The sequence below is a fragment of the Rhincodon typus genome, chromosome 1 (genome assembly GCF_021869965.1).
Source record: "Rhincodon typus isolate 14 chromosome 1, sRhiTyp1.1, whole genome shotgun sequence".
Classification (NCBI taxonomy): domain Eukaryota; kingdom Metazoa; phylum Chordata; class Chondrichthyes; order Orectolobiformes; family Rhincodontidae; genus Rhincodon; species Rhincodon typus.
Genome location: NC_063332.1, coordinates 142,809,089 through 142,836,457, shown reverse-complemented (window position 1 = coordinate 142,836,457; position 27,369 = coordinate 142,809,089). Strand labels below are relative to the sequence as shown.

At 40.9% G+C, this 27,369-nt stretch overlaps 2 protein-coding genes across 2 annotated transcripts in view; one reads left to right on the top strand and one right to left on the bottom strand.

The window, feature by feature from the left end:
* LOC125485496 (deleted in malignant brain tumors 1 protein-like) overlaps window positions 1–6,890 on the bottom strand; it is a 63,326-nt gene extending 56,436 nt beyond the window's left edge. Inside the window, exon 1 of the mRNA XM_048608559.1 lies at window positions 6,743–6,890. Within this exon, the coding sequence (XP_048464516.1) occupies window positions 6,743–6,890 (148 nt within the window). The remainder of the gene's footprint in view (window positions 1–6,742) is intronic.
* Window positions 6,891–12,008: 5,118 nt separating this feature from the next.
* Window positions 12,009–26,521, top strand: LOC109912600 (dynactin subunit 6-like). Its single transcript, XM_020512031.2, has 4 exons — window positions 12,009–12,138; window positions 16,986–17,050; window positions 22,852–22,957; window positions 26,413–26,521. The coding sequence occupies exons 1-4, from the start codon at window positions 12,092–12,094 to the stop codon at window positions 26,519–26,521; spliced, it is 327 nt and encodes a 108-aa protein (XP_020367620.1). The 5' UTR covers window positions 12,009–12,091.
* The last annotated feature ends 848 nt before the right edge of the window (window positions 26,522–27,369 follow it).

The window sequence follows — 27,369 nt, the reverse complement described above, 5'->3', positions numbered from 1 at the left end:
TTCAGGTGTTAGTGGGGCAGTATCAGACACAGAATTTATAAGTAAAAAATGAAAGGGTCACACCACTTATGAGGATGTACTAAACAACACTAAGACGCTGTTAAATCTTTAATCAGTTAGAAAGTTTTAATTGATTAAGATGTATATGTAAATCCCCAGAGTTTAAATTCGTAAAATTTACTAACAATGCTCTTTTAAATCTAATTACAGGTTTGAAGTTCCAATGGTCTTCCAGGCCCAAGTGCTGGTGACACTGGAATTGCAGACCCAGGACAGACCTCCCAGCTCCCTGCAGGACCCTCAAGGCCACCGAGCCAACCCCTGACCCTGCAGCGACCTGACCACGACCCGGTACGGAATCGGCCCCGACAGTTACTCGACCCAGTGAAAGCCCAACCAACCCAAGACCAGCAGCAGTGCGATGTCTAGGAGGCCTGACCAGCCTAGGCCCGGTCCCCAGACTCCATAGAGACCCAGCTTGTCCAGGTCCAACTCACTTACCTGCAGGAAAGGAAGACTCTCTCCACCAGCACCCGGGACTGTCCAGAATCGGACATCGCGACACCTCCCCGAGGAGACCAGACTAGCCCAGGCCTGAGCTCCGACCTCATGGTGTCCTGTCCTAGCGAAGGTCCAGCCCAACTGGACCCGACTCACTCATCTGTAGGAGCAGCAGACTCACATCACCAACTCCCAGGGCCATCGAGATGCAAGAAACCGACAAGGAAACGGGGAAAGCGTGCTGGCCTGAAGGTGAGGTGGAAACAACACGGTTTCAAGACTCCTGTCCCCAGCATACCCCTTCGCAAATGTTCAGGCTATCAAAAACAAAATGGATGAACTCAGATCTAGACCAGAGGGAACTGAGAGACTATTGTGTGCTCTACTGCACGAAGACTTGGCTCACCCCTGCAATTCCCAACTGCATCCTACAAGCTGATGGGTTCTCCATATACCATAGGCATCCTCGGGTAAGGCAAAGGGCGGTGGGGTATGCTTTCTGATCAATGCCACCTGGTGCTAGGATGTAGTTACCCTGGCAAGCCATAGATCCCCAGACCTAAAATATCTTACAGTAAAATGCTATCCCTACTACTTAACACAAGAGTTCACCTTCACCATCCTGACAGCAGTCTACAAGTGAATGTGAAGAATGCCCCAGATGAGACTTACACTGCCACAAATACTTTAGAGACAACATTCCCCGAGGCCCTATTCATAGTGGCCGGCAGCTTCAACCAAGCCAACTTCAAGCGAGTGATACCAAAGTACCACCAACACACCTCCTACCCCAGCAGGGGACCTAACATTCTAGGCCATTGCTACACAACCATCAAAGATGACTATCAAACCCATACTTCAGAAAATCAGATCACAGCGCTGTGTTCCTCCTTCTTGCTTACAAGCAGAAGCTGAAACGGGAGAATCCTTCGCGAAACAGTGCTGGTCCGAGGCAGCAAAAGACCCATCTCTGGGACTGTTTGGAATCGGTGGACTGGACCGTGTTCAAGTGTTCAGCGGAAAATCTAGACAAATATGCCACCACAGTCATGGACTTCATTAGCAAATATGTGGAGGACTGCATACAATACAGTCAATACAAGTGTTCCCCAATCGTAAATCTTAGATGAAGAAGAAAGTCCACTCCCTACTGAAGATCAGACGTGCAGCATGCAAGTTGGGTAACCCAGACCAATACAGGAAATCCAGATCTGACCTCCGCAAAGCCATCAGGGAGGCCAAGAGGCAGTACCAGACCAAGTTAGAGGCCCAAACCTACTAAACAGACTCCCGCTGCCTATAACCAGGCCTAAGCGACATTACAGGATACAAAATGAAGCAGTGCAAGATAGCTGACAAAGACACATCCTCCCTGACGGGCTCAATGTTTTCTATGCTCAGTTTGAGCAGATGCCAGTGGCGCATTCATACTTGCCCCGACAACCCCAGACACACTGTTCCCTCCATCACCATTTCAGATGTCAGATCGGTCTTCCTAGGAGTCAATCCAAGGAAAGCGATGGGTCTGGACAGTGTCCCCAGCCGAGCACTCAGATCCTGTGCGGACCAACTGGTGGAGGTATTCACCAACATCTTCAACTCCTCCTCCTACAAGCTGAAGTCCCCATTTGCTTCAAGAAGACCACCATCATCCCCATACCTAAGAAAGCACATGCAATGTGCCTTGTAACACCTGTTACATATAATTCCACAGTTTAAAAATAAGTCACTCAACTGACCACGTTTAAATCAGAAAAAGAACCTTGAAACCAGAGCAACTCCATTTTACAAAAACTGTCCCGCATCCCTGTTCACAGTGTCTCAAGACATTTTGCTATTCTTTCATGCAACATGGGCATCACTGGCAGGGCCTTAGGAACAGAGATGATAAGCTGCCTCTATGAACCGCTACAGCCCATCTGGTACTGGTACACTCTCACTTCCTTTAAAAAGAGAATTCCAGGATTTTCATCTGACAATAGTGAAGGAACAGCCTTTTAATTCTAAGTCAGGACGATGTGCAATAATCTTCCAGGTGGTACTCTCATGCATTTCCTGTCCTTGTCCTCCTAGGTGGTAGAGATGAAAGTTTGGAAGGAGCTGTTTAAGGTGCTCTGGTATATTGCTGCAGTGCATCTTGTAGACAGTACACATTATTTCTGCTGTGCACAAGATGTGGAGAACTGATGTTTAAGCTACAGAATGGATTTCCAATCAAGGGGAATGCATTGTCCCAGGTGGCATTGAGCATTTTTTGAGTGTTGTTGCAGATAGATGTTTCCAGGCAACTAAAGGGTATTCCACCAAACTCCAGACTTGTTTACTGTAGATGGTAAACAGTCCTTTGACATCAGAATTCCTAAATTCCTAGCCTCTAATCTGCTCTTGTAGCCACAGTATTTACATGGCTGATCAAGTTCAGTTACTGGTCAATAGTAACCCACAGGATGTTGCTAATGGGAAATTGAGTGATTGTAATGGCATTGCATGTTAAGAGATAATTAGATTCTCTCTTGCTGGAGATGGTCGTTATCTGGCACTCGCGTGTCATGAATATTACTTTCAACTTTTCAGGCAAAGCAAATATTGTCCGTGTCTCACTGCAAATGAAAATGGACTGCTTCTGTATTTGAGGAGTTGTAAGTGGTACAAAACATGTGCAAGCATCAACAAACATCCTCCTTTCTGACCTTATGAATATTATTCATGAAGCAGCTGAAAATGGGTATGCCAAAAACACCAGCCTGAGGAACTTCTGCAGGAATGTCCTAGGACTGAGATAGTTCTGGGTGTTGGAGTCCTTTGTACTAGGAATGATTCTAATCAGTAGAGTGTTATCTCTAGATTCCTGTCAACTTGAAATTTTCCACAGGCTTTTAGGATATTAAATTCAATTAAGTTACAGCATATATGGTGAAAGCCAAATTAACAGTCTCTTCATACATTCCACCCTCAAGTGGAATGTATGCACCTAACATTTGGGTCACAAGCACTTACTCTGACTCATCGTCATCTTCCCCTGTTTTCCATAGCACAAGAGGAGACATTCTCTTAGGATTCACGCTGTTCAGTCCACTCAGGATCTCATATGCTTCAAGAAGATCACCTCTCATTCTTCTAAACTCAAATGGATACAGGTCAAACTTATTTGATCTTTCCTTATAAGATAAGCCCCTCATTCCAGGAATCTATCAAGTTAACCTTGTCTGTGCTGCTTCGATGTAATTATCTCCTCTTTTTAGATAAGGCAACCAAAACTGTACAGGGTACTTTAGATGTGCCAGTGCCCTACACAACTATAGCAAATCATCTTTTATATTCCATTCCCTTTGCAATAAACAACATCCTATTTGCCTTCCTAAGCATATTCTGTACTTGAATGGTAATTTTCTGTGATTCATGTACCAGGACACCCAGATTATTTCAAATGTGCAACATGGCAACATGGCGAAGTTCTGAGGAAGGATCATTCGACCCAAAACGTTAACTCTGATTTCTCTCCACAGATGCTGCCAGACCTGCTGGACTTTTCCAGCAATTTCTATTTTTGTCTCTGATTTACAATATCTGCAGTTCTTTCAGTTTTTATTGACCATTATGGCTTGTTGTCATCTTGAGCTGCTGGTGGGCTGGAAAGTTTCTCTTTTTTTTTAAAGTTCACTTATGAGGTGTAGGCATCGCTGGGCCAGTATTTATTGCCATCCCTAGCTGCCCTAGAGAACTGCAGCAGTCCATTTGATGTAGGCAGAGGCCCCACATTACCAGTAGGGAGCGAATTACAAGGTTTTGACACATCAACATTGAAGGAAACGACAATATATCAGCGCAGGATGGTGAGTGGCTTGGTGGGAACTCGAAGGTGAGTTGGTTCCCATTTCTCTGCTGCGCTTGTCCTTCTGGATGTTAGGAGTCGTGGTTTTGAAAAGAGCTGCCTAAGGATCTTTGGCGAATTTCTAGAGCATCTTGTAGATGGAACACAGTGAACATAAGTCATGGACTGAGTGGATGTGGTGCCAATAAAGTAGGCTGCCTTCTCCTGGATGCTGTCAAGATTCTTGAGTCTTGTTGGAGTTATACCCATCGAGGCAAGTGGGGAGTATTCCATCACACTCCTCACTTGAGCTTTGTAGATACTAAACAGGTTTTGGGAAGTCAAGGATGAGTTAGTTGCTACAGTTTCCTAGCCTCTAACCTGCTCTTCACTCCAGTTGAATTTCTGGTCAATGGTAACCCCAGTATGCTGATAAAGGGGGAATTCTGAAGGCAGTGCGATTGGATGTCAAGGAGCAATGGTTAGATTGTCGCTTATTGCAGACTGTCACCATCTGGTAGTTGTGTTGTGTGAATGTTACTTGCCACCTTTCAGCCCAAGCTGGGATATTGTCCTGGTTGCTGCATTTGGACATGGACTGCTTCAGTATCAGAGGAGTCGCAAATTATACAATTATCCATGACCAAAGCCACTTCTGATCTAAAGTCAGAGGGAAGATCATTGATGAAGCAACTGAAGATGGTTTGTCCTAGTAAGCCATTCATATCTAAAGTGTTAAAGTGTTAAAAAACAGAAACAAAACAGAACAGACCTTCTGGCATCAACTTAAGCAACAGGAACAGCCACGGAAAACTCAGACCTGTTGACCCTGCAAAATCGTCCTTACATCTGTTCAGTCCTCTCAGTATTTTGTAAATTTCAATTGATCCCCCACTCATTCTTCAAGCTCCATCAAGCATAGATTCAGAGTCTGCAACTGGTCCTTGAATGACAAGCCCTTCCTCCCCCGGATCATTCTTGTTAAGCCCCCTCTGGTCCCTCTCCATTCCAGCACGTCCATCCTTATATACTGGGCCCAAAACTGCTCACAAGATTCCAAATGCAATCTGACCAGAGCCTTATACACCCTCAGCTGCACATCAGTGCTCTTGAATTCTAGCTCTTTCAAAATTAATGCTAACATGCATTTGCTTTCCTAATTGCCAACTGAAGATGAATGTTAAACTTAAGAGATTCCCCCGAATTAGGCCTTGAAAGTCCCTTTGTGCTTCAGAATTCTGAAGCCTTTCCCCAATTAGAAAATAGTCTACACTTGTATTTTGCTACTAAAGTGCATAACCTCACACTTCCCCACAGGGTATTCCATTTGGGCAGTCAGGTGACTCAGTTGTTAGCGCTGCTGACTCAGCACCAGGAACCTGGGTTCAATTCCACCCTTGGGTGACTGTCTGTGGAGCTTGCAGATTCTACCCATGTCTGTGTGGGTTCCCTTTGGGTGCTCTGGTTTCCTCCCACAGTGCAAAGATGTGCTGATTAAGTGGATTGGCCATAAGAAATGCATGGTTACAGGGATTGGGTAGGGGGGTGGGTATGGGTGGGATGCTCTTATGAGGGTCAATGGGCTGAAGGGCCTGCTTCCATACTGTAGGGATTCCATGATTTTACGATCTGTCACTTGTATGGCCATGCTGCTAGCCTGTTGGAGTTCTTCTAGAGCCTCCTCAAGTTCTTAACACTATCTGTCCCTCCACCTATCTTTGTGTCATCTGCAAACTTGGCAACAATGCCCAACGTCCAGATCATTAATGCATACCACAAATAGTTGTGGTCCCAAAACTGACCCCTGCAGAACTTCACTAGTCACCAGCTGCCATCCTGAAAAAGTTCTCTTTGTCTCCACTCTATGCTTTCTGCCAGTCAGCCAATCCTCTATACATGCCAGTACTGTGGCCCTAAGGCAGTGGGCTCTTATTTAGCAGCTTCCTGTGCAGTACCTTGTCAAAGGCCTTCTGGAAATCCAAATTCTGGCTCTCCTTTGTCTAACTTTATCATTACCTGCTCAAAGAATTCTAATAGATTTGACAGGCATGACAGGATTGACAGGCATGATGAATCCATACTTACTCCACTCTATTTTATCATTCACTTGCACGTACTCCACAATTAAAAAAGGATTCTGAAATCTTACCAACAACTGAGATCAGAATATCTGGCCGAGCATTTCCTATCTTCTGCCTCCCCACCTTCCTAAATGGGGGTGGGAGGGTTATACTGGCCATTTTGCATTCCTTTAATACCCTCCCTGACTTCAGTGATTCATGGCAGATCACCACCATTCCTTCCCCAATCTCCTCAACTATATCCCTCAGAACTGTAGGGTGTAGTTTATCCAGTCCATAAGATTTATCCACCTTCAGACCTTTCAACTTCTCCAGAACCTTCTCCTTAACGATGGCCAACTACACTCACCTCTGACCCCTGACCCTTGAAATTCTGGTAAGTTGTTGGTGTCTGCCATTGTGAAGACTGATGTCCAGTACCTATTTAGTTCTACCGCCATTTCTGTTTTCCCTATTGCTACTTCTTCAGCCTCATTTTCCAGTGGTCCAATGTCCATGCTTGCCTCTCTCCTACCTCTCATATCTAAATAAAAACCAAAAGAACTGCGGATGCTATAGATCAGGAACAAAAACAAAGTTGCTGGAAAAGCTCAGCAGGTCTGGCAGCATCTGTGAAGGAGAAAACAGAGTTAATGTTTTGGGTCCGGTGACCCTTCCTCAGAACTGATGGTGGCTGGGAAAACGTCAGTTTATATGCAGAAAATAGGGAGGTGGGTGGGGTAGGGAGTAAATGACAGGATACAGCCCAAAGAGAGAGAAAGACAGTTGGACAGACAAAGGAGTTGCTAACAATCAGGCTGGGAGGGTGAATTGTTGTTCATGGGGACTGTTAATGACTAACAATAGGGGGTGTCTAATGAAAGGCTATGTGGTAACAAGGTCTGGTGTGTGGGGTAGGAGGTTGGAACATGGGAGAGTTTAGGCCCTAAAATTATTGAACTCAACATTGAGTCCGGAGGGCTGCAGGGTCCCCAAGCGGAAAATGAGGTGTTGTTCCTCCAGCTTGCGTTGGGCTTCACTGGAACACTGCAGCAAGCCAGAGACAGAGATGTTGGCCAGGGAGCAGGGTGGTGCATTGAAGTGGCAGGCAACAGGTAGTTCAGTGTCTTTTTTGCGAGAAGAACGTAGATGTTCTGCGAAGCGGTCGCCAAGTCTACGCTTCGTTTCCCCAATGTAGAGGAGACCACATTGTGAGCAGTGAATGCCGTAGACTAGATTCTGGGAAGTGCAGGTGAAGTGTTGCTTCACCTGGAAGATATGTTTGGGCCCTTGGATACTGGGGAGGGAGGAGGTAAATGGGCAGGTGTTGCACCTTCGCCGGTTACAGGGGAAGGTGCCGTAGGGCTGTGGGGAGGTGTTGGGGGTGAAGGAAGTGTGGACCAGGGTGTCCCGGAGGGAACGGTCCCTGCGGAATCTAATATCATATATTCTTATATCTAAATATGCTCTTGCAATCTTCTCTTTATATTATTAGCTACCTTACCGTCATATTTCATCTTCTCTCCCCTTATTACTTTTTTAGTTATCCATGCTAGTTTTTAAAGCCTTCCCACAGATCTTTACCACAGTGTATTCTTTTTCTTTTGCTTTTATACCATCCCTGACTTCCCTTATCAGTCATGGTTGCCTCATCTTCCCCTTAGTACGTTCCTTCTTCATTGGGCTGAATTTCTGTCGTGCCTGTCAAAACAGCCCTAGAAACTCCTGCCATTGCGGCTCCAAAATCTTCCCCCCAGGCTCTCCATCCAATCAGCTCTGGCTAGCTCCTCTCTTACGTCTTTGTAATTACTTTTACTCAATTGTAATACTGTTACATCTGGTTCCAGCTTCTCCTTTTCAAACTGCAGGGTGAATTCTATCATATTATGGTCTTTGCTCCTGAGGGGTTCCTTCACTTTAAGCTCCCTAATCAAGTCTGCTTCACTACACATCAACAAACCCAGACCTGCTTGTTCACTAGTGGGCTCTACCACAAGCTACTCCAAAAACCACTGCGTAGACGTTCCACAAATCCCTTTTCTTGGGATCTTCTACCAACCCAATTTTCCCAGTGCACCTGCATACTGAAGTCCTCCAAGATTATTGTAAAAGTGCCTTTCTAACATGCCTTTTCTATTCCTGATTTATTTTCTGTTCCACATCCTGACTACTGCCAAGAGGCCTGCATACAAGGCCCATCAGGGCTTTTTCTCCTTTTCAGTTTCTCAACTATACCAACACAGATTCTACACTTTCCGACACAATATCATTTCCTGCTATCGATTTAATTTAGTTTCTTACTAACATGACAACACTGTGTCCTTTGCCCATATGTCTTCCCTTTCAACTGGATGTGTATCCTTGGATATTTAGTTCCCAGCCCTGATCTCCTTGTAGCCATGTCACTGTGATACCCACAACATCATTCCAATCTGTGCTACAAGCTCATTTACCTTTTGCAGAGTGCACAAATTTAAGCACAATACTCTCAGTCCTATGTTGAACCCCACCCCTTTTCAGTTATCCTCTTATCTGCTGTGCCTGAAGTTACATTCCTGACCCTTTCCATACACATGTCATATTAATTGTTCTGGAAACCATGATAACCTCTCCTAAGTCCTCTGCTCCTTTACCTAATTTAAAGTCCTTGTGGCCTTGATTTGTAGAATTAGTTCATCTACCTTATTCCAAATGTTTTGTGCATTAAGGTATAAAGTCTTTAATATTTGTTCTAATACCAAGTTTACGTACACCTTTATGGTCCCATGGTACAATATGACATTCACACATTCCGTCCCTTCCTTTTATTTTCTGGTAGCATTGTTGACTAGCTCACTGAGCTGATTTGTTTTTGTTCTGTTTGTTGAACAGAAACAAACCAGCTTGGCGAGCAAGTCAACAACCTCACCCACAACCCGAGCTACAAATCTTTGCTAAAACTTTAAATTTTATGGTAACAACCTACCCCATCACTAACCAGCAATCCTACCTTCTCTTTTAACTTTGACTTTCATAATTTTCCATGCAACTGAGTGCTAACCCCAACTCCACCACTATTTAGTTTAAAGCCCTTTCTATAGCCCTAGTTATGCGATTTGCCACGACTCTAGTCCCAGCACAATTCAGGAGGAGCCAGTCCCATCAGAACAGCTCCCTCCTTCCCTAGTACTGGTGTCAACATCCCACAAGTTTGAATACATCTCTCCCATATCAATGTTTGAGCCATGTGTTTACCTCTTTAATCTTGCGGACTATGTGCCAATTAGCTCGTGGATTAGGTAGCTATCTGGAGATTATTACCTTTTTGCTTCTGCTTTTTAAATTTAGCCCCAGCTGCTCATATTCCCTCAGCAGAATTTCTTTCCTCTTTTTACCTATATCATACATGCCTACATGAACCACCACAACTGGACTTTTCCCTCCCACTCCAAGTTCCTCTGCAGCCCAGATGAGATACACTGAACCGAAGCATGAAGTAGGCAACACAGCCCTGATTCTGGCCACAGAGATCAGTAATTACTCTCCTGACTATACTATCCCCATTTACAACCACATTAATCTTTTCTACCCCCTCTTGAATGACTCCCTGTACCATGTTGCTATGGTTGGTTTGCTCATCCTCCCTACAGCCCCTGCTCTTGTCCACACTGGGAGCAAGAATCACAAAGCCTGTTAGACAAGCTCAAGGGCTAAGACTCTTTCAGTACTATTATCTGATCCCATGACCTGCTTTGCAGTTGAAGATTCCACATGCAAAAATGAAAGAATGTGCAAATGAACATTCTGCAACTAGAACATTTCAAAAAGGAGGCAAAGTATGAGCATTGTTTTGGCAAGGTAAGCTTCTGGAAGCAAAATTCAGTTGTCCATACAAAGTACTAAGGAGAGTTTATAAAGTGACCTATCTGATAAATACTTCTGATCGTAGGATGAAAAATCGGTTATGTCACATAATGTTAAAAATGTAGTTCTTTGCCAGAGATCAGAAATCTTCAACCTTCTTATGTTTCTTCACTGTGTACAAATCTGAACATCTCACCCTCTTTTGACTTGACGACTTAATAACTAATGTGCAGTGCAAAATCCACCTAAGTAAGAAGATTTCAGGTTTTGACGCATCTTCATTCACGTTCTTCCAAGTCTTCCAGAAAATACAGGACTTGTGCATCAGGCTTGGGCTCTTTTTCTTCCACTCCCAGGCCTACTCTCCACCACCTACAAGCCTGCCAAACCCCACCGAGATTTGGGTCCACTGCTGCCTCCTCTTGCACTTCCCATCCCAGTCCTACAGGGCATACCAAACAGAACACAGCCTCCTGGTAGGATGAGGGCAGCTCCTCTAAACCTGCTCCCATTCTTGTTATTAGGGGAGAACTTTCTCCTCCTAGGGGAAGGGAAGGCATTTTCTCATCCCTGGGAAAGTCAATGCTTGGAACTGAGAAGAACAGAATAATGGAATCATTTTAAAGAAACATAGAATCTTATAGTACAGACCAAAACCACCTGGCCTGTTGTGATTACGCTGGCTTTCTGAAAGTAGTGCCAAATTTGAATTCAATACCTCATTTTTCTCCCTGTAATCCTGCATACATTCAAAAGAATGTCCAATATAGAAAGTGGAGAAAACTGCTTCCTTTCAGAAACAGTTCAATAACCAAACTTCAGATTTCAAATACTTTGAGGGAGCTAAGGCTTTTCTCATTGGAGCAATGAAGGATGGGAGGTGACTTGATAGAGGTGTACAAGATGATGAGAGGCATAGATAGAGTGGATAGCCAGATACTTTTTTCCCAGGTCGGAAATGACTATTACAAGGGGGCATAATTTTAAGGTGATTGGAGGAAGGTACAGGGGAGATGTCAGAGGTAGGTTCTTTACACAGAGAGTGGTGGCTGCGTGGAATGCATTCCTGTCGGTGGTAATGGAGTCAGATACATTACGGACATTCAAGCGGCTCTTGGATAGGCACCTGGATGATAGTAAAATGTAGGGTATACAAGGTAGTTTCGTCTTAGAGTAGGATAATAGGTCGGCACAACATTGTGGGCCAAAGGGCCTGTACTGTGCTGTACAATGTTCTATGTTCCCAGCACAAAAAACCACCAAAACTTGCAAACGATGCATACTGGTTTGACTTGTTTTGTATACATCGGAACAGTGCTACAGTATCACCAGTACATTCATTTCTAAGTACAACTGTGTTTTTAAAAACTGTTTGTTCCCTCTGGGTTGGTAAAAAAAAAACTTGAGGGAAAATTAAGAAAATGATTTTGCAGAGGTCTTAACTTTTTGAGCTCTAAAGAACAATCTCAGCTTCAAAATGAAGTCTCTCATTCCTGGTAACATCCTGATAAACTTACTGTATACTTTTACAAGGCCTTGCAAAGAAAATCTGCAGAATCTTTTCTGATTTGTATACTAAAAATGGGTCGAATTCCTTTCCAATCCACAATTGTATTAAAATCATAGGCCATTTCTCCACCTTTGCGCTTTGACACACCCATTCAGACAATAACTGAATCTCAATACTGGACTGTGCTCCTCCAGCTCCACACTGTAGAAACTCAACACTAAGCATGCGTACAACGGCCGTCAGAAAAGCGCTAAGTACTGCGCGTGAGTATTAACTCCTCCCGGCAGGCTCCGCGGTACCAGCGTGTGCGCACTAACCACACCAGGCGGACACCTTTGCCGGTTGGTGCGCAGGCGCACTGACGCTATGAGTGGCAAGATGGAGATTTTGTCTGGAAAACAAGCCCAGAAAAGGTAAAAACAAAAGGTGCCCGGGTATGAATGTCGAGAGCAGTATGCAGATTTAATGAGAATCCGTTTCTAAAGAAGCGCAGGGTGAAAAAATATCGCTGTTTTAATGCTATTTAATATACTTCAAGGAAATAGTTTGAGAGTAGACGGTGGGGACTGGGAAAGATAGGAATGAATGATGGATCCGACTTGGAGGGTCAGGATCAACCTTTGGCGGGGAAGAAGGTTTTATCAACGAGAAACTATTGGAGTACAAAAGCCTGTGCCTTAATAATCTGAACCGGCTGAAAGCAGTTTAGTGAGTCTCTATTTTAAGTGCAAAACATGTCCCATTGGAAAGGAAGAACTTATCGATATAGCACTATTCATCCAGAATAGTAACACTTCACGGACAACTTAATTACTTTTGATGTACAATAGAAAATTTATACACAGCAAATCCCACAAACAGCATCAACCTGTGTTGTGGCCATTTGCTTTCCAAAAGGGTAAACGTTTTGAGAATTTGGAAATGTTTTGATTGTTGATAAAGTAGTTGGAAATTATGCATTAACCGGAGATGTTGCTTTGTTTGTTTATCATGATCCTTTGCTTCACAAAGCAATAGTTTATGCCTGAATTTGCTTTAGGATACAAAACCTTTTAAAGTTGTCGGGGAGATTTAAAAGAAAGTTTCATTCCTGCCAAATAAATAACAATATTGTCTCTTAACATGGAGATTTCTTCAAAGTCAGTGACAAGTTTGCTGACCACAAAATCCAGAAAATTTGGAAATTGTTTGGTTTGCTATAGTTTTTCTACTCCTTTTAAAAGAGCTATATAATTTGCCTCACTCCAGCTTTTTCCTTAAAGTACTTTTTAGTTTAATTCTTCACGCCAGTTGATCTTAAAGTTCCTAAATAATCTAATTTCACTACCCTTTCAGTTAGTACATTTCCAGATGTTTTTTAAAAAGCCTCAGTTAAAAAGTTTCTCCTAATTTCTGTTCTTTGTTTTGCCAATTATTATAAGCCTATGACCCAAGTCTACTAATTCTCTTGTCAGGTGAAAATTTCTTCCTTCTCACCCTACTAAAACTCTTCATAATTTTGAATAATTCAAAGTTGCTTAGTATTTAGTTGCATTCCTGAAAAGTGCAACCATAAGTGAAACAATGGTAAGCAATTCAGACTTTTCTCTCACAACCAATGTCAAAGGGACTTGTGTACAAACTTACTCAGAAAAAATAAAGCATTTTGTCTTGTTAGTTCAAATACTGTAATTACCAAATTCTTTTATTTGTAAATTAATCATCTTTCAAAGTAAAAATATGAAAGAAATATGTTGACTGTTCTTGCCTTCTGCTCACCAAACCTACCACTCATCGCTTTGCTTCCCCCCTGTGTCTGAGGGCTTTGGAGTGAGATAGTCAGGGGGAGAATGTAGTAAATGGGTGAACTGCAGCAAGCAGGTATATCAAGCAAGAAAGTGAAGACCAGGAGGGTTTTGGCTAGCAATAAAAAGGCACCAATTTAGGAATAAAAACTTGCCATCTCTTCACACACACATCAAAATGGTCAAATCATGCCATGCTACCTGAGCACCAGCATGGACAAATCCTGAAGTGGATGGCCCAGTGCTAGGTGCATGCACAGGCTCCATTACATCTGCTCTGTTGAAGTGGTAAGAGGGAACTTAAATTTGAGACTTACTGCACCTCTATTATCCAGAGTTCCTCCTTAACCTTTGGTCTTAAGTTGAGTAATCTCAGTTTATCCAGGTGACTAAGGGTCTGCCAATCTTCAAAAATTAATATGACCCACCAGATTAATTTCTCTTCAATGTTTCATTGGCTCTCATTGTTGAATTGTCTTGAAATTTTGCTTTGTGACACCCCAGTGAACTCTTATAATACTATATTGTCCTTCCTTCAGTAATGCTGGATCAAAATCCTAGAATTGCAGATGGCACTGTGGGAGTATCTACATCACGTAGACTGCAGCAGTTCAAGATGGTGAATTCACCTCCTTCAGAGCAATCAACCATTGGCAATCAATGCTTTCATTGCCCTTAATGCCCATGTCCTATGAGTGATTTTTTTGTTTAAATTTTGACGTCCACGACTTCAACTGCATTACCCTCATCAACTCACTCTCTTAGTTAATCAACAAAACTGAAGTCAAGTTCATTAAGCATGATTTGTCTTTGATGAATTCCTGCTGGCTTTTTCTAATTAATGCACAGTTGTCCAAGTGACTGTTAATTTTGACTGCAGTATTATTTCCAACACTGCTTACAACACCAACCTTAAACTGACTGGCCTGTAAAGTTTATTGTACAACCTTTTCTTTGAACAATATTGTTTCACTTGAAATTATCCACTTTCCTGACACCATTGCTGTTTCTAAAGAGGATAGTAAAATTAAGGTCAGTTCCTCTCCAATTTTCACCCTTACTTCCCTCTGCATACGCAGCTGCGTTCCTGTCAGGTTGTGGTGATTTTTCAACTTTAAGTACTGTCTGCCTTTCTATCAGTTTTTAGCCCATCCATTATCTCAGCTACCTTCAGCATTTTCCGTGATTAAAAATAGATGCAAAAAGTAATTTATTGCCTCAGTCAGTCCATCATCTTCCATGCACATCTCCTTTGGTCTCCAATCTACACTCCTTCAATTAATTATTATTTTAAATTATCCTTACCTTTTACCATCACTTACCTAAACCTTATGATACTATGATCATTCTTTATTCAATGTTTCCCTAATGAATTTGATCCATTCAATCTACCTCATTGCTAACCAGATCCAGAAATGTGTTGATCAAGAAAGATTCCCTGAACACAGATCAAAAACCTTTCCCCTCCCTCTTACCTTTAAATGATTACTATTCTAATTTGCATTAGGATTATGAAATTTCCATATCACTATTCTATGTTTTTGAACCACTCTTTAATTTCCCCGTAACATTGCAGTTTCATATTGTTACCCAGGAGTCCTGTTTTCCCACAAGTTCTGTATGCAGTTTTAAGAATGTTTTCACCTTACTTGTCCGTTACTCTGTATTTTTCAGTATCTACATTATGGAAGATTGAAGTCACTTAGTTAATGCTGTGTAACTTTAGGTTTCTCTGAAATTTTCCTACAAATTTGTTCCTCTGTCCTTGCTGGGATCTAGATATTTTTAACCAGCCTGTTTAGAAATGTTCTTGCAAGCCTCTGGAGCAAATGGGACTTGAACCCAGGCCTCTTGACTGAGAAGTAGGGACATTACCAGTCTGCCACCAGAGCTCCAACTATCCAGACCTACAGGAAACACTTTAAACTATTGTGAACAATTTAACAACTCCCTTCATATTCCTTGATTTTGGTGAATTGATGGTCTTTGCAAAGGTAAGTAAATCTGCAGATGCTTCAACTTTCCTTTATTATTAAGATCCTTCTTTTGTCCCTCTTTAAAATGTAATCATTAGAATGATCCAGTCTAGAAAGAGGATATTTGATTCATTGTATCTGTTCCAGCCCTTTGTAGAGCAATCCAGTTGATCATACTACTTTGCTATGCCCTGTGGCTACTTAAATGTTTCCCTTTCAACTGTATATTCAATTCTCTTTTAAATGTTGCCATTAATTCTGCTTCCACTGCCCTTTTGGATGATGCATTCCAGCTCATAACTTGTATAAAAAGATGTTTCCTCATGCCTCTGAGTCCAAACAGGTGGCAGTTCAGTATTGGCTATGTCACACTTCTTCAAATTTTAGTTCAGATATTTTCATACTTGCTTTTATATGCTTCCATAGCCTTCTACTTCCCTTTCTTCATAATCTCCTGTAACTCCAGTGTTCTGGGATAACTGCATCTACCAATTTTATTCTCTTGACAATCCCATCCCTCCCCAATTTAATTACTCCATTAGTAGTGGCCGTGCCTCCAATTCTCAAGGCACGAAACTCTACAATTTCCTCTTAAACCAAGCTTTTGGTTGTCTTCTAGTATCTCCTCAGTGTCTACCTTTGGTTTATATTGATCTGTGAAATGCTTCAGGACATTTCATGAATTAAAAGGCACTGGATAAATATAAGTTGATACTTTTTGTTTTAGCAGAGGGTGTTAAGGGGAGATTAATAGAGGCCTTTGTTTAAAGCACCATTTAATCTCAATCATAGGAAGAAACTGTCTACATTGCCAGATGGTTGGTAACCACAGGATACTGATTTTAAGACAGTCTGCCAAAACGCCTGAAAAAATGTATTTTATGTAGCAAGATATGTTCTATAAATGTCTGGAAGAGTGAGTCAGATTCAGTAGTAATTTTCAAAGAGAATTATTTGAAAAGGAGAATTTTGTATGGCTACGGAGAAAATGGAAGGAAGTGCGGCTAATTGGTAATGGTAGCTGTTCACTTGCAGCGTGCTTTGAGCATGTGCAAACTGTTTTCAAACTTTGCTTCTCCGTTCTGAAATGCAGTTATTCACCTCTACTGTCCGTGCGGTTAACATTTCAAACTGTTTTTCCTATATGGTACCATCTGTAATAAATTTGCTACTTTCATTTCAGCACATGTTATAATACAAAAGGTTGAACAGTGTTTATTCTCATTGCACAAGCACCAATCAATGGGTATTGGAGGAACTACAATGTCTGCTTGTATAACCATTTTACAGACTTGTACTGAAAATAATAAAGCAGCATTTTCTTCTAGAAAATTTTTTTTTAAATTTAACACTTAACTTGTGAATCTATAATAGTTACACTTTGGAGCATTTCCATAATTAGCATAATTTTCAAATTACTTGGGTGACGTTGACTTTGTATTTACCTTTGTGTAATTAACAATGCATTCTTCATTAATGAAATCTCTTTTTTTCGAGCAGTGTAAAAATTGCTGCTGGAGCTGTTGTCTGTGTTGAAAGTGAAATCAAGGGAGATGTAACTATTGGTAAGTGATCTTCAATGCATGATTAGTGATTTTAGGGATAATTCAGTGCCTGGTTCTGGTAAATTCATTTAGCAAGTAGTAGTCGGTAGCTATCAATGAAAATCAACAGATTACTTCAACAGATCAAAGTTGAGTTTGAGGGACTATGAAGTATCTAATTGAACAATAAAGCTTAGGTTGAGTTTGACTGGAGCAGTGCTTTGAGTCAAGGACGGAAATATCAACGTGGGTCAAGTGGATAGTTAAGATGACTGGAGGCTCCGGGTCATGCTTGTGGACTCTTAACAAATGTGAATTCATTTTAGTCTAACTTTCTGGATTGTTAATGCCATACTGTAACCACTGTGCTACCATTTTCAACTACTCCCAATTCCTCCACCTGTGCCGTGTCTGCTCCCAAGATGGGGCGTTCTGCTCCCAAACATCCCAGATGTCCTCTTATTTCAAGGACTGCAACTTTCCCCTTCGGTGGTCGCAAATGCTCTCAACCACATCTCTTGTGTTTCCTGCACTTTTGCCCTCACATCCCCTTTCCCCAACAAAAATAAAGACAGAATTGCCCTTGTCCTCACATATCACCCCACTAATCTCCATATCCAACGTATCATTCTCTGCCACCTACAATCCGACCCCACAACCAAAGATGTATTTCACTCCACACCCCTATCTGCCTTTTGTAGGGACCACGCTCTCTCCGACTCCCTCGTCCACTCCACATTCCTTACTAGCCCCGGCACCATTCCCTGCAACCGCAGGAAGTGCTACACCTGCCCCTACACCTCCCTCCTCACCTCCATTCAGGGCACCAAATTAGCCACATTCCACATTAGACAGAGGTTCACCTGCACATCCGTCAATGTGGTCTATTGCATCCATTGCTACCGATGTGGCCTCCTCTATGTCGGCGAGACCAAGCGGAGGCTCGGAGACTGCTTTGTAGAGTGCCTGCGCTCTGTTTGTGACAAATGACAACACCTTCCAATCACAAACTATTTCAACTCTCCCTCCCACTCTCTGGGTGACATGTCCATCCTGGGCCGCCTCCAGTGTCACAGTGACACCACCTGCAAACTGAAAGAGCAGCACCTCATATTCCGCCTTGGGAGCCTACAGCCCAATAGCCTAAATGTGGATTTTACCAGTTTCAAAATCTCCCCACCCCCGGCCTCATCCCATGACTAACCCTCCCCCTCATCCCCACCTCCTTGATCTGACACAACCTGTCCATCTTTTCTCCCACCTATCCACTCCTCCCACCTCACTAACCAATCCCAACCACTCCCTATCTGCACTCCCCTATCTTCCCCAGCCCCCCCCCCCTCTCACTATTTTTTTCTGAGCCCCCCCCCCCCCCCCCCAAAACTCCCTCCCCAATTTCTGAAGAAGGGTCCTGACCTGGAACATCAACTTACCTGCTCCTCTGATGCTGCCTGGCCTGATGTGTTCCTACAGCTCCACACTGTGTAATCTCTGACTCCAGCATCTGCAGTTCATACTATCTCTTTTGATCTACATTGGCTCCTGGTTTGCCAGTATCATCAATTTTTGATGTGTTCACCCTTGTCTTCAAATCCCCTCTGGCTAACTTCTCCCTACAGGTGGCCTCCTGCAGCTCTAACCCTCACCGAAAACTCTGTTCTTCCACTTTCGACCTCCTGTGCATCCTCTACTTTTGACTCAGCATTGGATCTAGACAGCTGAAATTCTGAAATCCCTTCTTAAGCCTCCCTGCACCCAGACACCTTTGTCCTCCATTTAATATCCTGCATTAAATTCCCACTTATACGATGGCTGCAAAGTAGCAGCACAGCATGCGGGCTCCTTAACCTAGGAGCCTGGAGCTCACCTCCATCTGTTTTCTCTCTCTCTCTCTGTGTCTCTGCTTTTTTTTAATGTTTACATTATTGTTATTATCAAGATTCACCTTGCCTTCTTTTAACGGCTTTGGCGGAAGGCTTCTCCCATCCCAGCGATGAGGACGCTGAGAAACCGTCCATAATTTTCCTATCCTCTTTAGAAAAAGAAACAGTGCCAGGAAAGAGGATAATTTCAAGTGTTCAAAGAAAAGGTTGTACAATAAACATAACAGGCCAGTCAGTTTAAAGTTGGTGTTATAAGAGGTTTTAGAAATAATACTACAGTACAGAATTAACAGTCACTTGGACAATTGTGGATAAATTAGAGAAATCCAGCAGGGATTCAAAGCCAAATCATGCTTAATGAACTTGACTTCAGATTTTTAAAGAGCGAATTGATGATGTTATGGAGAAGAGGTCAAACCCCTCTGATGATTAAAACCAAAACACCCAGAGAAGCTCGCCTCATCTCATAATCTGCTAAAGGATTTGGAAAAAATGGTATGACCAGCCTTTCACCTCCAATCTGTTCTAAAGGAGAGGTTAAATGAAATGAAATCCTTTCACTTGCTCTAGAAGCAACAAGTAGCATTTTATTTATTGAACGCTAACAGTGAACAAATTAAAAGACCTACTGACAAACTGAACAATTCCCCCTTAACTACTACCTAATCCTGAATAAAACAAATTCTAATGATATGCTGTTCAAATAAATAGAAGTCCTATTTATGTAAACTAAAACTTAGAGTCTCAAAACTACAGTCAGGATGTGTTAATGTTTCGGGTCCGGTGACCCTTCCTGAGGACCTGAAACGTTAACTCTGTTTTCTCCTTCACAGATGCTGCCAGACCTGCTGAGCTTTTCCAGCAACTTTGTTTTTGTTCTTGATTTACAGCATCCGCAGTTCTTTTAAGTCAGGATGTGTTCCCTTCGGGAATGCTCCTCACCCTCTCCGCTGATCCTCAGCCAGAAACACCTTTCTCCGTCAGATTCTGGTGTTCAAAATGCCTCTTTCCATAGAATTCTAATGTCAGGAATATCAGCTGAGTGTGTCGTGGTACTTTTAGATGATGCTTAATCAGACAGTTTAAAGATTTCCGAGAGCCAGAGTTTTACTCTTCTGATGGCAGTTTGCTCTCTTCTTCTATAGCCTTGATGACCTGTCAATTTTCTTATAATAGGATTGGTCCTAGGTTGTCAACACAATCAAATTTAAATTCAATTGGTTTTCAGTCTCTAAGTACCTGGTTTAAGTTAATTGGCTGATATTCAAGCTTGTTGCCTTAATATCAAAACAAGCCTAGATTTCCAACCACACTGCCAGCTAATACATATGTTTCAATTTCTGAACTGTATGTACATCTGCAGCTGCTTACAGACATTTTTGTCTAAATCTTCAAGCTTAGAAAAGCGCATCACCTCTTAAAGGAACTACAGTCTTTTTTCCACCCCCGCACTCCCCCATCATTTTTACAAACAAATTCTAACTTGCCTTCTAATTCACAAGTACTCTATATAACTTTGCAACAATGAGGGTTAATGCAGTTAATGTACATAGACATTTTTAAAAGTTCACTCATGGGACATGGGTATTGAGGGCAACGACAGCATTGACTGCCGTGAAGAAGTTGAATTCACCATCTTGAACTGCTGTAGTTCATGTGATGTAGTACTGCCACAGTGCAGTTTGCAATTCCAAGGTTTTTATCCAGCATCAATGAAGGAACAATGAAAACAGAAATTGCTGGAAAAGCTCATCAGGTCTGACTGCATCTGTGGAGAGAAATCAGAACGTTTCGGGTCGAGTAACCCTTACTCAAAATAAGGAAGGACAATATAGTTTCAGATCAGAATGGTGGATAATGTGATATATACATGGACTTTCAAAGCCTTTTGATAAAATTTCACATAATGCTGAAGCCATGAAATTAAGGTGACAGGACAGAATGGACTTGAAGTTGGTAGCACAGCATGGTGATCTTTTCTCAGCGTGGAGATCTCGTCCCCGTGTGGATGTCTTTGGCACCGGCTTCCGGATATTCCAGTGGCCCGACACGATGGTCGTCTTCGAGGCAGGCTTCCTGCCCTGTATTCCAGTGGCCCGGTGTGGTGGTCTCATCCTGGCTGCATCTTCCGGGTGTTCCTTAGTTGGCTTTCCCCAAACCCAGGAGTCGTTAATGCAACTGTGATGAACTTTGTCTTCCCTTTTACTGTTTTTTTTTTTATGTATGACTTCTGTCATTAATATAGGCCCCGTGGTAGGGCAACTTATAAAACTTGTCACGTGTACTTTTACATGAAAAATAAACTTCTATTCAACTCTAATCACTTTGATCAATATTTTGATTCTGTATTCAATCAGTTTGCTTGCTTGGTGTCAAATTCTGTCTGTTAAAAATGATATAAGAATCCAAGTCGTTTGTACATTAGGAATGTTCATTAGGATGCCAGGATAGTGTTTTATTGATTAATGTTTCTTTCCTCATTAGTCTGAAAAGAAAGTGGGGCAAGTAGATTGAATTCAGTCGATCATCACTGAGCTAACATTGACTGCAACACGATTTAAAGTAATTATGGAGAACACCTAAAAAATATCAAAGCTCAGAATGCAAAATTTAGAAAATCTGATTTTGAGTGATTTTAAGAAAGAACCTTGCACTGCAGAATAAAACAAATGCAGCAATGGAGGGAATTCAGGGAATAATCTGTTAAAGGGAAAAGAAAGATAGATCTTTCAAAGCTATTATGTCTTTGCAATTTTTATTTCTTTTGACTTCAATGAAACAGGAAAATCTTACAACAAGTATCAGGAGCAAAACTCAGTTAATAACTAGGAAGATTATAGAAAGTATAAAAAGTTGAGAAATGTTAATATGGGAGGCAAGGAAAGTTACAGTCTTGCATTAGCAGGCAATATAATGTCAAAACTAGAACAATTTATAAATGTATAAGACTGGACTTTGCTGTATTGGTTACGGAGGTTATCAGTGACCTCAGCTATTGCTGGGTAGAACTGGCAGCAAGTTGTGATGAGTAATTTATGTATGTTGCTAAACATAAAACCCTGGAAATTTTTGTTCATGGTGCGCCCCCCTCCTCTAACAAAGACAGCAAAAGTAGAGACTGTAATGAATTTGGCTTGGCAATAATAACACTGTAATAGTGTGAACTTGGATTAATTATGCATTACAACAAAATTTTGTTCATTCAGGAATAACTGGATTTAAATGCCATGGTTATTAGTGCTGAACAGCCTCTCTGACCCTGGAAGAAAATTTTTTTTTTTTTTTGTGGAGTCAGTTTAATATTTCCTGATAGTGTAACCTTATAGTTTTGTTGTTCTAGGATTTTTGTACCTTGTCCTATGCCTCTGCATCCTTTTTAATATGCTGAAAGCAAGAATTGTTCACAGGTGTGGATTAACTAAGTCTTTAGGCATGCTAAGCATAATAATGCTTCTTTTTCAATATTTTGCCTTTAAAGAAAATCTTCAGTATTTCATTGTTATTTTTATGGTCTCATGCGCATTACTACTATTAAAGAATTGTGTATCTGCAATCCTGCACCACCTATCACATTCAGATGCTTAATGTCTACATGTTATATAACTAAAATGATAGTCAACAAAATGAATCCAAATCTTACAATAATATTTCATGAGGTAGATTGACGGAACTCAATATTAGGAGATGAGGAAGACAGGATTTGTCACTGGTAACTTCATGGCAAAAAAATTAGATGTTACTATCTTTTTCTTTCCCAAATAATATTCTTACCAACTGAAATTCATAGAATGGGCAAATTAACTGAAATAATTACTGTCATCTTTGTTTACAAGGAAGTCATTCACACCTCCTGTCTGGAACTCAACTGTTTTTGTGGGGTATATCCTAAAGTAGTTATGGAGTAATTCACAGTATTAATTACATTTCTGTACTGCTTAGGACCAAGGACTGTAGTGCACCCCAAGGCTCGTATTATTGCAGAAGCAGGACCAATCATTATAGGTGAAGGCAACCTGATTGAAGAACAAGCTCTTATTACAAACAGGTGGGCATGTGATTAAATGCTTAATGGATATTTCCAAATAAAGGTATTTGAAGTGTAACAGAAAATAATTGGAATAATTTTGTTCCTATGGTGCTTATGAAATAAATAAATACTATTTGTATGTTTGCAATATGCTTGTCTGTCTGTCAGTACTGATGAGCAGAAGTTTCGCCCAGCCAAATATTGGGAAGACTGAAGCCATCATCTTTGAACTTTACAGCAAATTCTGTTTCCTTTCTACCAACACCATTTACTTTTCCTGGCAAGTGTCTGAAACTAAACCAGACATTTTGTCTGTTTAGCACAGAGATGAGTTTCCAACTATAGCTCTGCTCTATCACCATTTTTTGAAATGAAAGCTGAAATTGAATTTCATGCAGTTTTCCTCAGGCTTAGGTCAATTTGGAGTCTAGGTCTGTTCAGAAGACTGGATCGAACTGACCTGTCTCTTAAATGTGTCTCATCTGCTTAACGTTCCCTTCTATAACAACAATCTTCCATTCCTACCTCAGCTCATCTGCTGAAATACTGACTTTAGCCTCGGTTTCCTTTCAGATATTCCAGTAGTCTTTGACAACTGTTCATCTTCCATTCTGTATAAACTTGATCTCATGCAAAAATACGTGTCCTTATTTGTACCAAGTCCCATTCACCCATCATCCCTGTTTTTGTTGACCTATGCTGGCTCCTGATCCGGCAATTCCTAATTTAAAATTCTCACTCCTGTTTTTAAAATCTGTTAATAGCATCATCCCACCTTTTTCACTGTAACCTCTTCTGAATCATCCAATTCTGGCCACTTCTGTCACTCCCAGTTTTAATCTTCCCATTTTAATGGTCATGCCTTCAGCTGAATATACCCTGAAGTCAGAAATTCTCCTCTTAAATCTTTCTGCTTTTGTCTTCACCCTTAAAATACCCCTACTCGTTTGGCCAAGGTTTTGAGCATCCATTTGTATACTACTTTTGTTGCTTGGTGTCTAATTAAGAAGTTGTGAAAGCCTTGGGATATTTTACTATGTTAAAAGACTGCAAGTTGGTCTTCTGACTTTTTATAGTTATGGTACTTGACTTTTATTTTGTCTCTACATGTCACTGGAAAGCTGGAAAAGAAACTTCTTTAAGTTCATAATGGTGAAACCAAAGTGTGATATATCTGTTCACAGCTTTGAAATTTTTTTGGCAATCTGTGACTAGCCTTAATTATATATTACAATGTACCGTACAGAAAGCAAAGACCAAATGTAGAATGTGGGTCAAGCAATTTTGGAGGGTGGAAGACAAATTGAACACAGGCAGATGAGTGGAATTGGCACCTGGAATGGTGAAATGGGGATGGGGGAAAGAAATGAGGAATCCTCTTGTAGAAGAGGGGAATAGAGGGTATTAGAAAGAATAAATGAGTGTGGCCTGTTCTTTTCAGTTAATGTGGAGGTTGTTAGATTTTAATGGTCATGGGACGGTTTTACTACAGTTAAGGAAATGTAAAAGTAGTCGTGGGCCAAATTCCCACTAAGCCCTTGGAGCAGATTCAAGGCATTATTATAGACCTTTGTGATAAATAAACCATGCGCATGGCTGCACAAAGAAATTTTAAGGGACCAGGTCCTGCGGTGAAAAAAAATAAGTTTTGCACTATAACTAAATTTTGAAGGGAATATTTCTTAGAGGACTTTTAGGTTGCTTAACAGTGGTGGGTGGCAGAGAGTGGCTATTCTGGTGAACAAAAAGAGTCCAGTTATTTTATGGTGATCTCGGTGAGTCACATTGCATGTACTGAGAAACACCAGGGCAGAATTTACAGTAACTGGGTGAATAAAAACTGGCTGGCATGGATTAGAGATAGTAGGAACTGCAGATGCTGGAGAATCCGAGACATGGATTAGCTTTGCTCACCCTTGCCCTTTGGTTTCCATAAACGTCTCAACTGCACTTTGCAGTAAATGGAAACAATCCCCCTCAAGAGCATCTGGTATTGTATGAATTGGGCAACAATAACGTATATCTATAAGCAATCAGTTAAAAGCATAAATCTAAAAACAGCGCTGTGTCTGATACAGTGAAAATTAAAATAATGAATGTCAAACCCAGTGCATTCGGTGAGCTGAAGAATGTGAAGGAAAGAATGGATTAAAAGAGAAGGATTAAAGAAAACATAATTTAAAATCACAAGTAGTTATTCAAAATTGAATTGTCAAAAAAGGAATGAGACTCCATACTTTCAGTGCCAGAGAAGTTGTTTGGCATTAACTAACCCTTATGCTCAAAGGGCACAAGCTGAATTGGACAAGTCAAAACGTCTTATGAGGAATTTAGTTTGTATCTACAACCAAAGTATTCATGTAGTTTAATACAACTGAATGCAGAGTCTGATGGTGAGCTACTATTTTATGCAGCTTTCAAATAAGCAAAGCATCTGTCGTTAGTAACTAGTCTTTGTTTTGCATGTAACTGCTCTTACCATAAGTTACTGGCTAAATACCTTGCATGTATAATAGCACTACCAGTATACATTAAATTCTAACCAATTACCATGTTGAGAGTGGCTGTTAGAACCAAAGATGACAAAAGGATGAAATTTTTTTTTTGTTGTGATGTAAATTGGACTTTGGTTTAATCCCAGAATTCTTTTAATGTTTTCTTTTCGTGCAATGTGAACATCACTGACAAGGCCAACATTTGTTGCTTATGCCTAATTATTCTTCAAAAGGTTGTGGTGTATCACCTTTACAAACTGCTGCGGTCCATCTGCTGTAGGTGTATTCAGACTGTTATAAGAGAGTTCCAGGATTTTGACTCACTGACTGAAAGGAACTGCACTATAATTCCAAAGTCAAATAGGCTAGCACATCAGCTTTAATAAAGCTTTTAGCTGGACCCAGATGGCAGACTGGCTAGAAAAGTAAAACACTGGGACTCTAGAGAAAGCACCAAAATTGGTTTAGTGGCAAATGTACATGTACAGATTCACTATATTTCATTGATTTAAAAACTGCTCCAAATAGCATACATAGACAATGTATTTCACGTAAGGAGCCCAGCCCATCATGCCTGCACCAACTGAGAAACAGCTATATATCCTAATCCCATTTTCAAACAAATAGTCATTGCCTTTCCACTCTGACTGACTAACCTCTAACAATTTACTTACCTCTACCAAATAGTCATTCTGTTTATTCCAAAGAAGACAACTAGTACTTATCTCTGTGTAACCTCTTCCAGTCATATAACATTGTCACTACTATCTTTTGCTTCCTGTCCTTGCTTAATGTGTCAGCTTCATTCAGTCTTTTCACTCAGTCTTTTCATTCAGTTTTCCTCCTTGCCTCCTTGAAGCACTTCAGGACAGTGTATTAAAAGTGAGTGATTGAAATGAAAATTGCACTTTTGTTTTCAACAAGTAGGCCCTTGCTTTCTAGTTTTTAATAAAAATGATTAATTATTGTTTCTTCCAGCTATCCAGAAAACCTTGTGCCTCAGAAGGAAGATATGGAACCTAAAGTTATGACTATTGGAACAAACAATGTTTTTGAAGTTGGATGTCGTATCCTTTCCTGCAAATAATTCGCAATGAAACTTCCTGTAAGAATATAACCATTGGCAATCTTAAAAAAAATCACCAGATGGTTTTATTTTCAGTATGAAACCATAATCTTGTGGAACAGAAGCTAATATCAGGAATGTTTTGATATCGCATCTGTTCTCTCACATCCTGTAGTTGTATTAATTTGAAGATATTTGATTACTGTAATTTAGTTCAAGATAGTTATTTCCAGCAAGTCCACAGTTCTTTTTCAGCTTGATCATTGCCATGATGGTTTTATATCTAATTGAACGCTAAGTGGTACCCTTTTAATTAAAATTGGTAAAACTTCAGTGATTGAAGTGAATTACTGCTCAACAGATACTCGGAACATTAACTTTGTCCTGTTGTTTAGAAATCTTAAAAATTAGCTTCTGGTTAGTCTTTTTTTTCCAGGACATTTGGAGATTTTGCTAAATGTTACCCCAAAAGTAGATTCACTTCTTGAATTTTGGATCAACTTTAAAACATTGGTAACTCAATATTGTGAATGACAAGCAGGAAACTATGGTTTTACATAAAAGTATCTGTGAATTGTCTCAGTTTTAAAATTATTCTAGTGTCAAGATTCTGAAAAAGTATCATTGTTCATTAATTATGCTTTTAAAGAATCTACATCTTGCATTGTTATTTGTTCAGTACATTATAAGTAATGAAATCAAGGAAAAACTGTGCAGAGAAATTCAGTCATTATTATTTTCAGTGGTTGTACAGTATACTTTGATCTGAAAACAAATCTGTGTCCTCCTTACCAAGGACCTCTGTAAACATAGTATTGTCCTGTTCACTTCATATATATCTCTTGCTCTTTCAGCTGTTTTGCAATTCT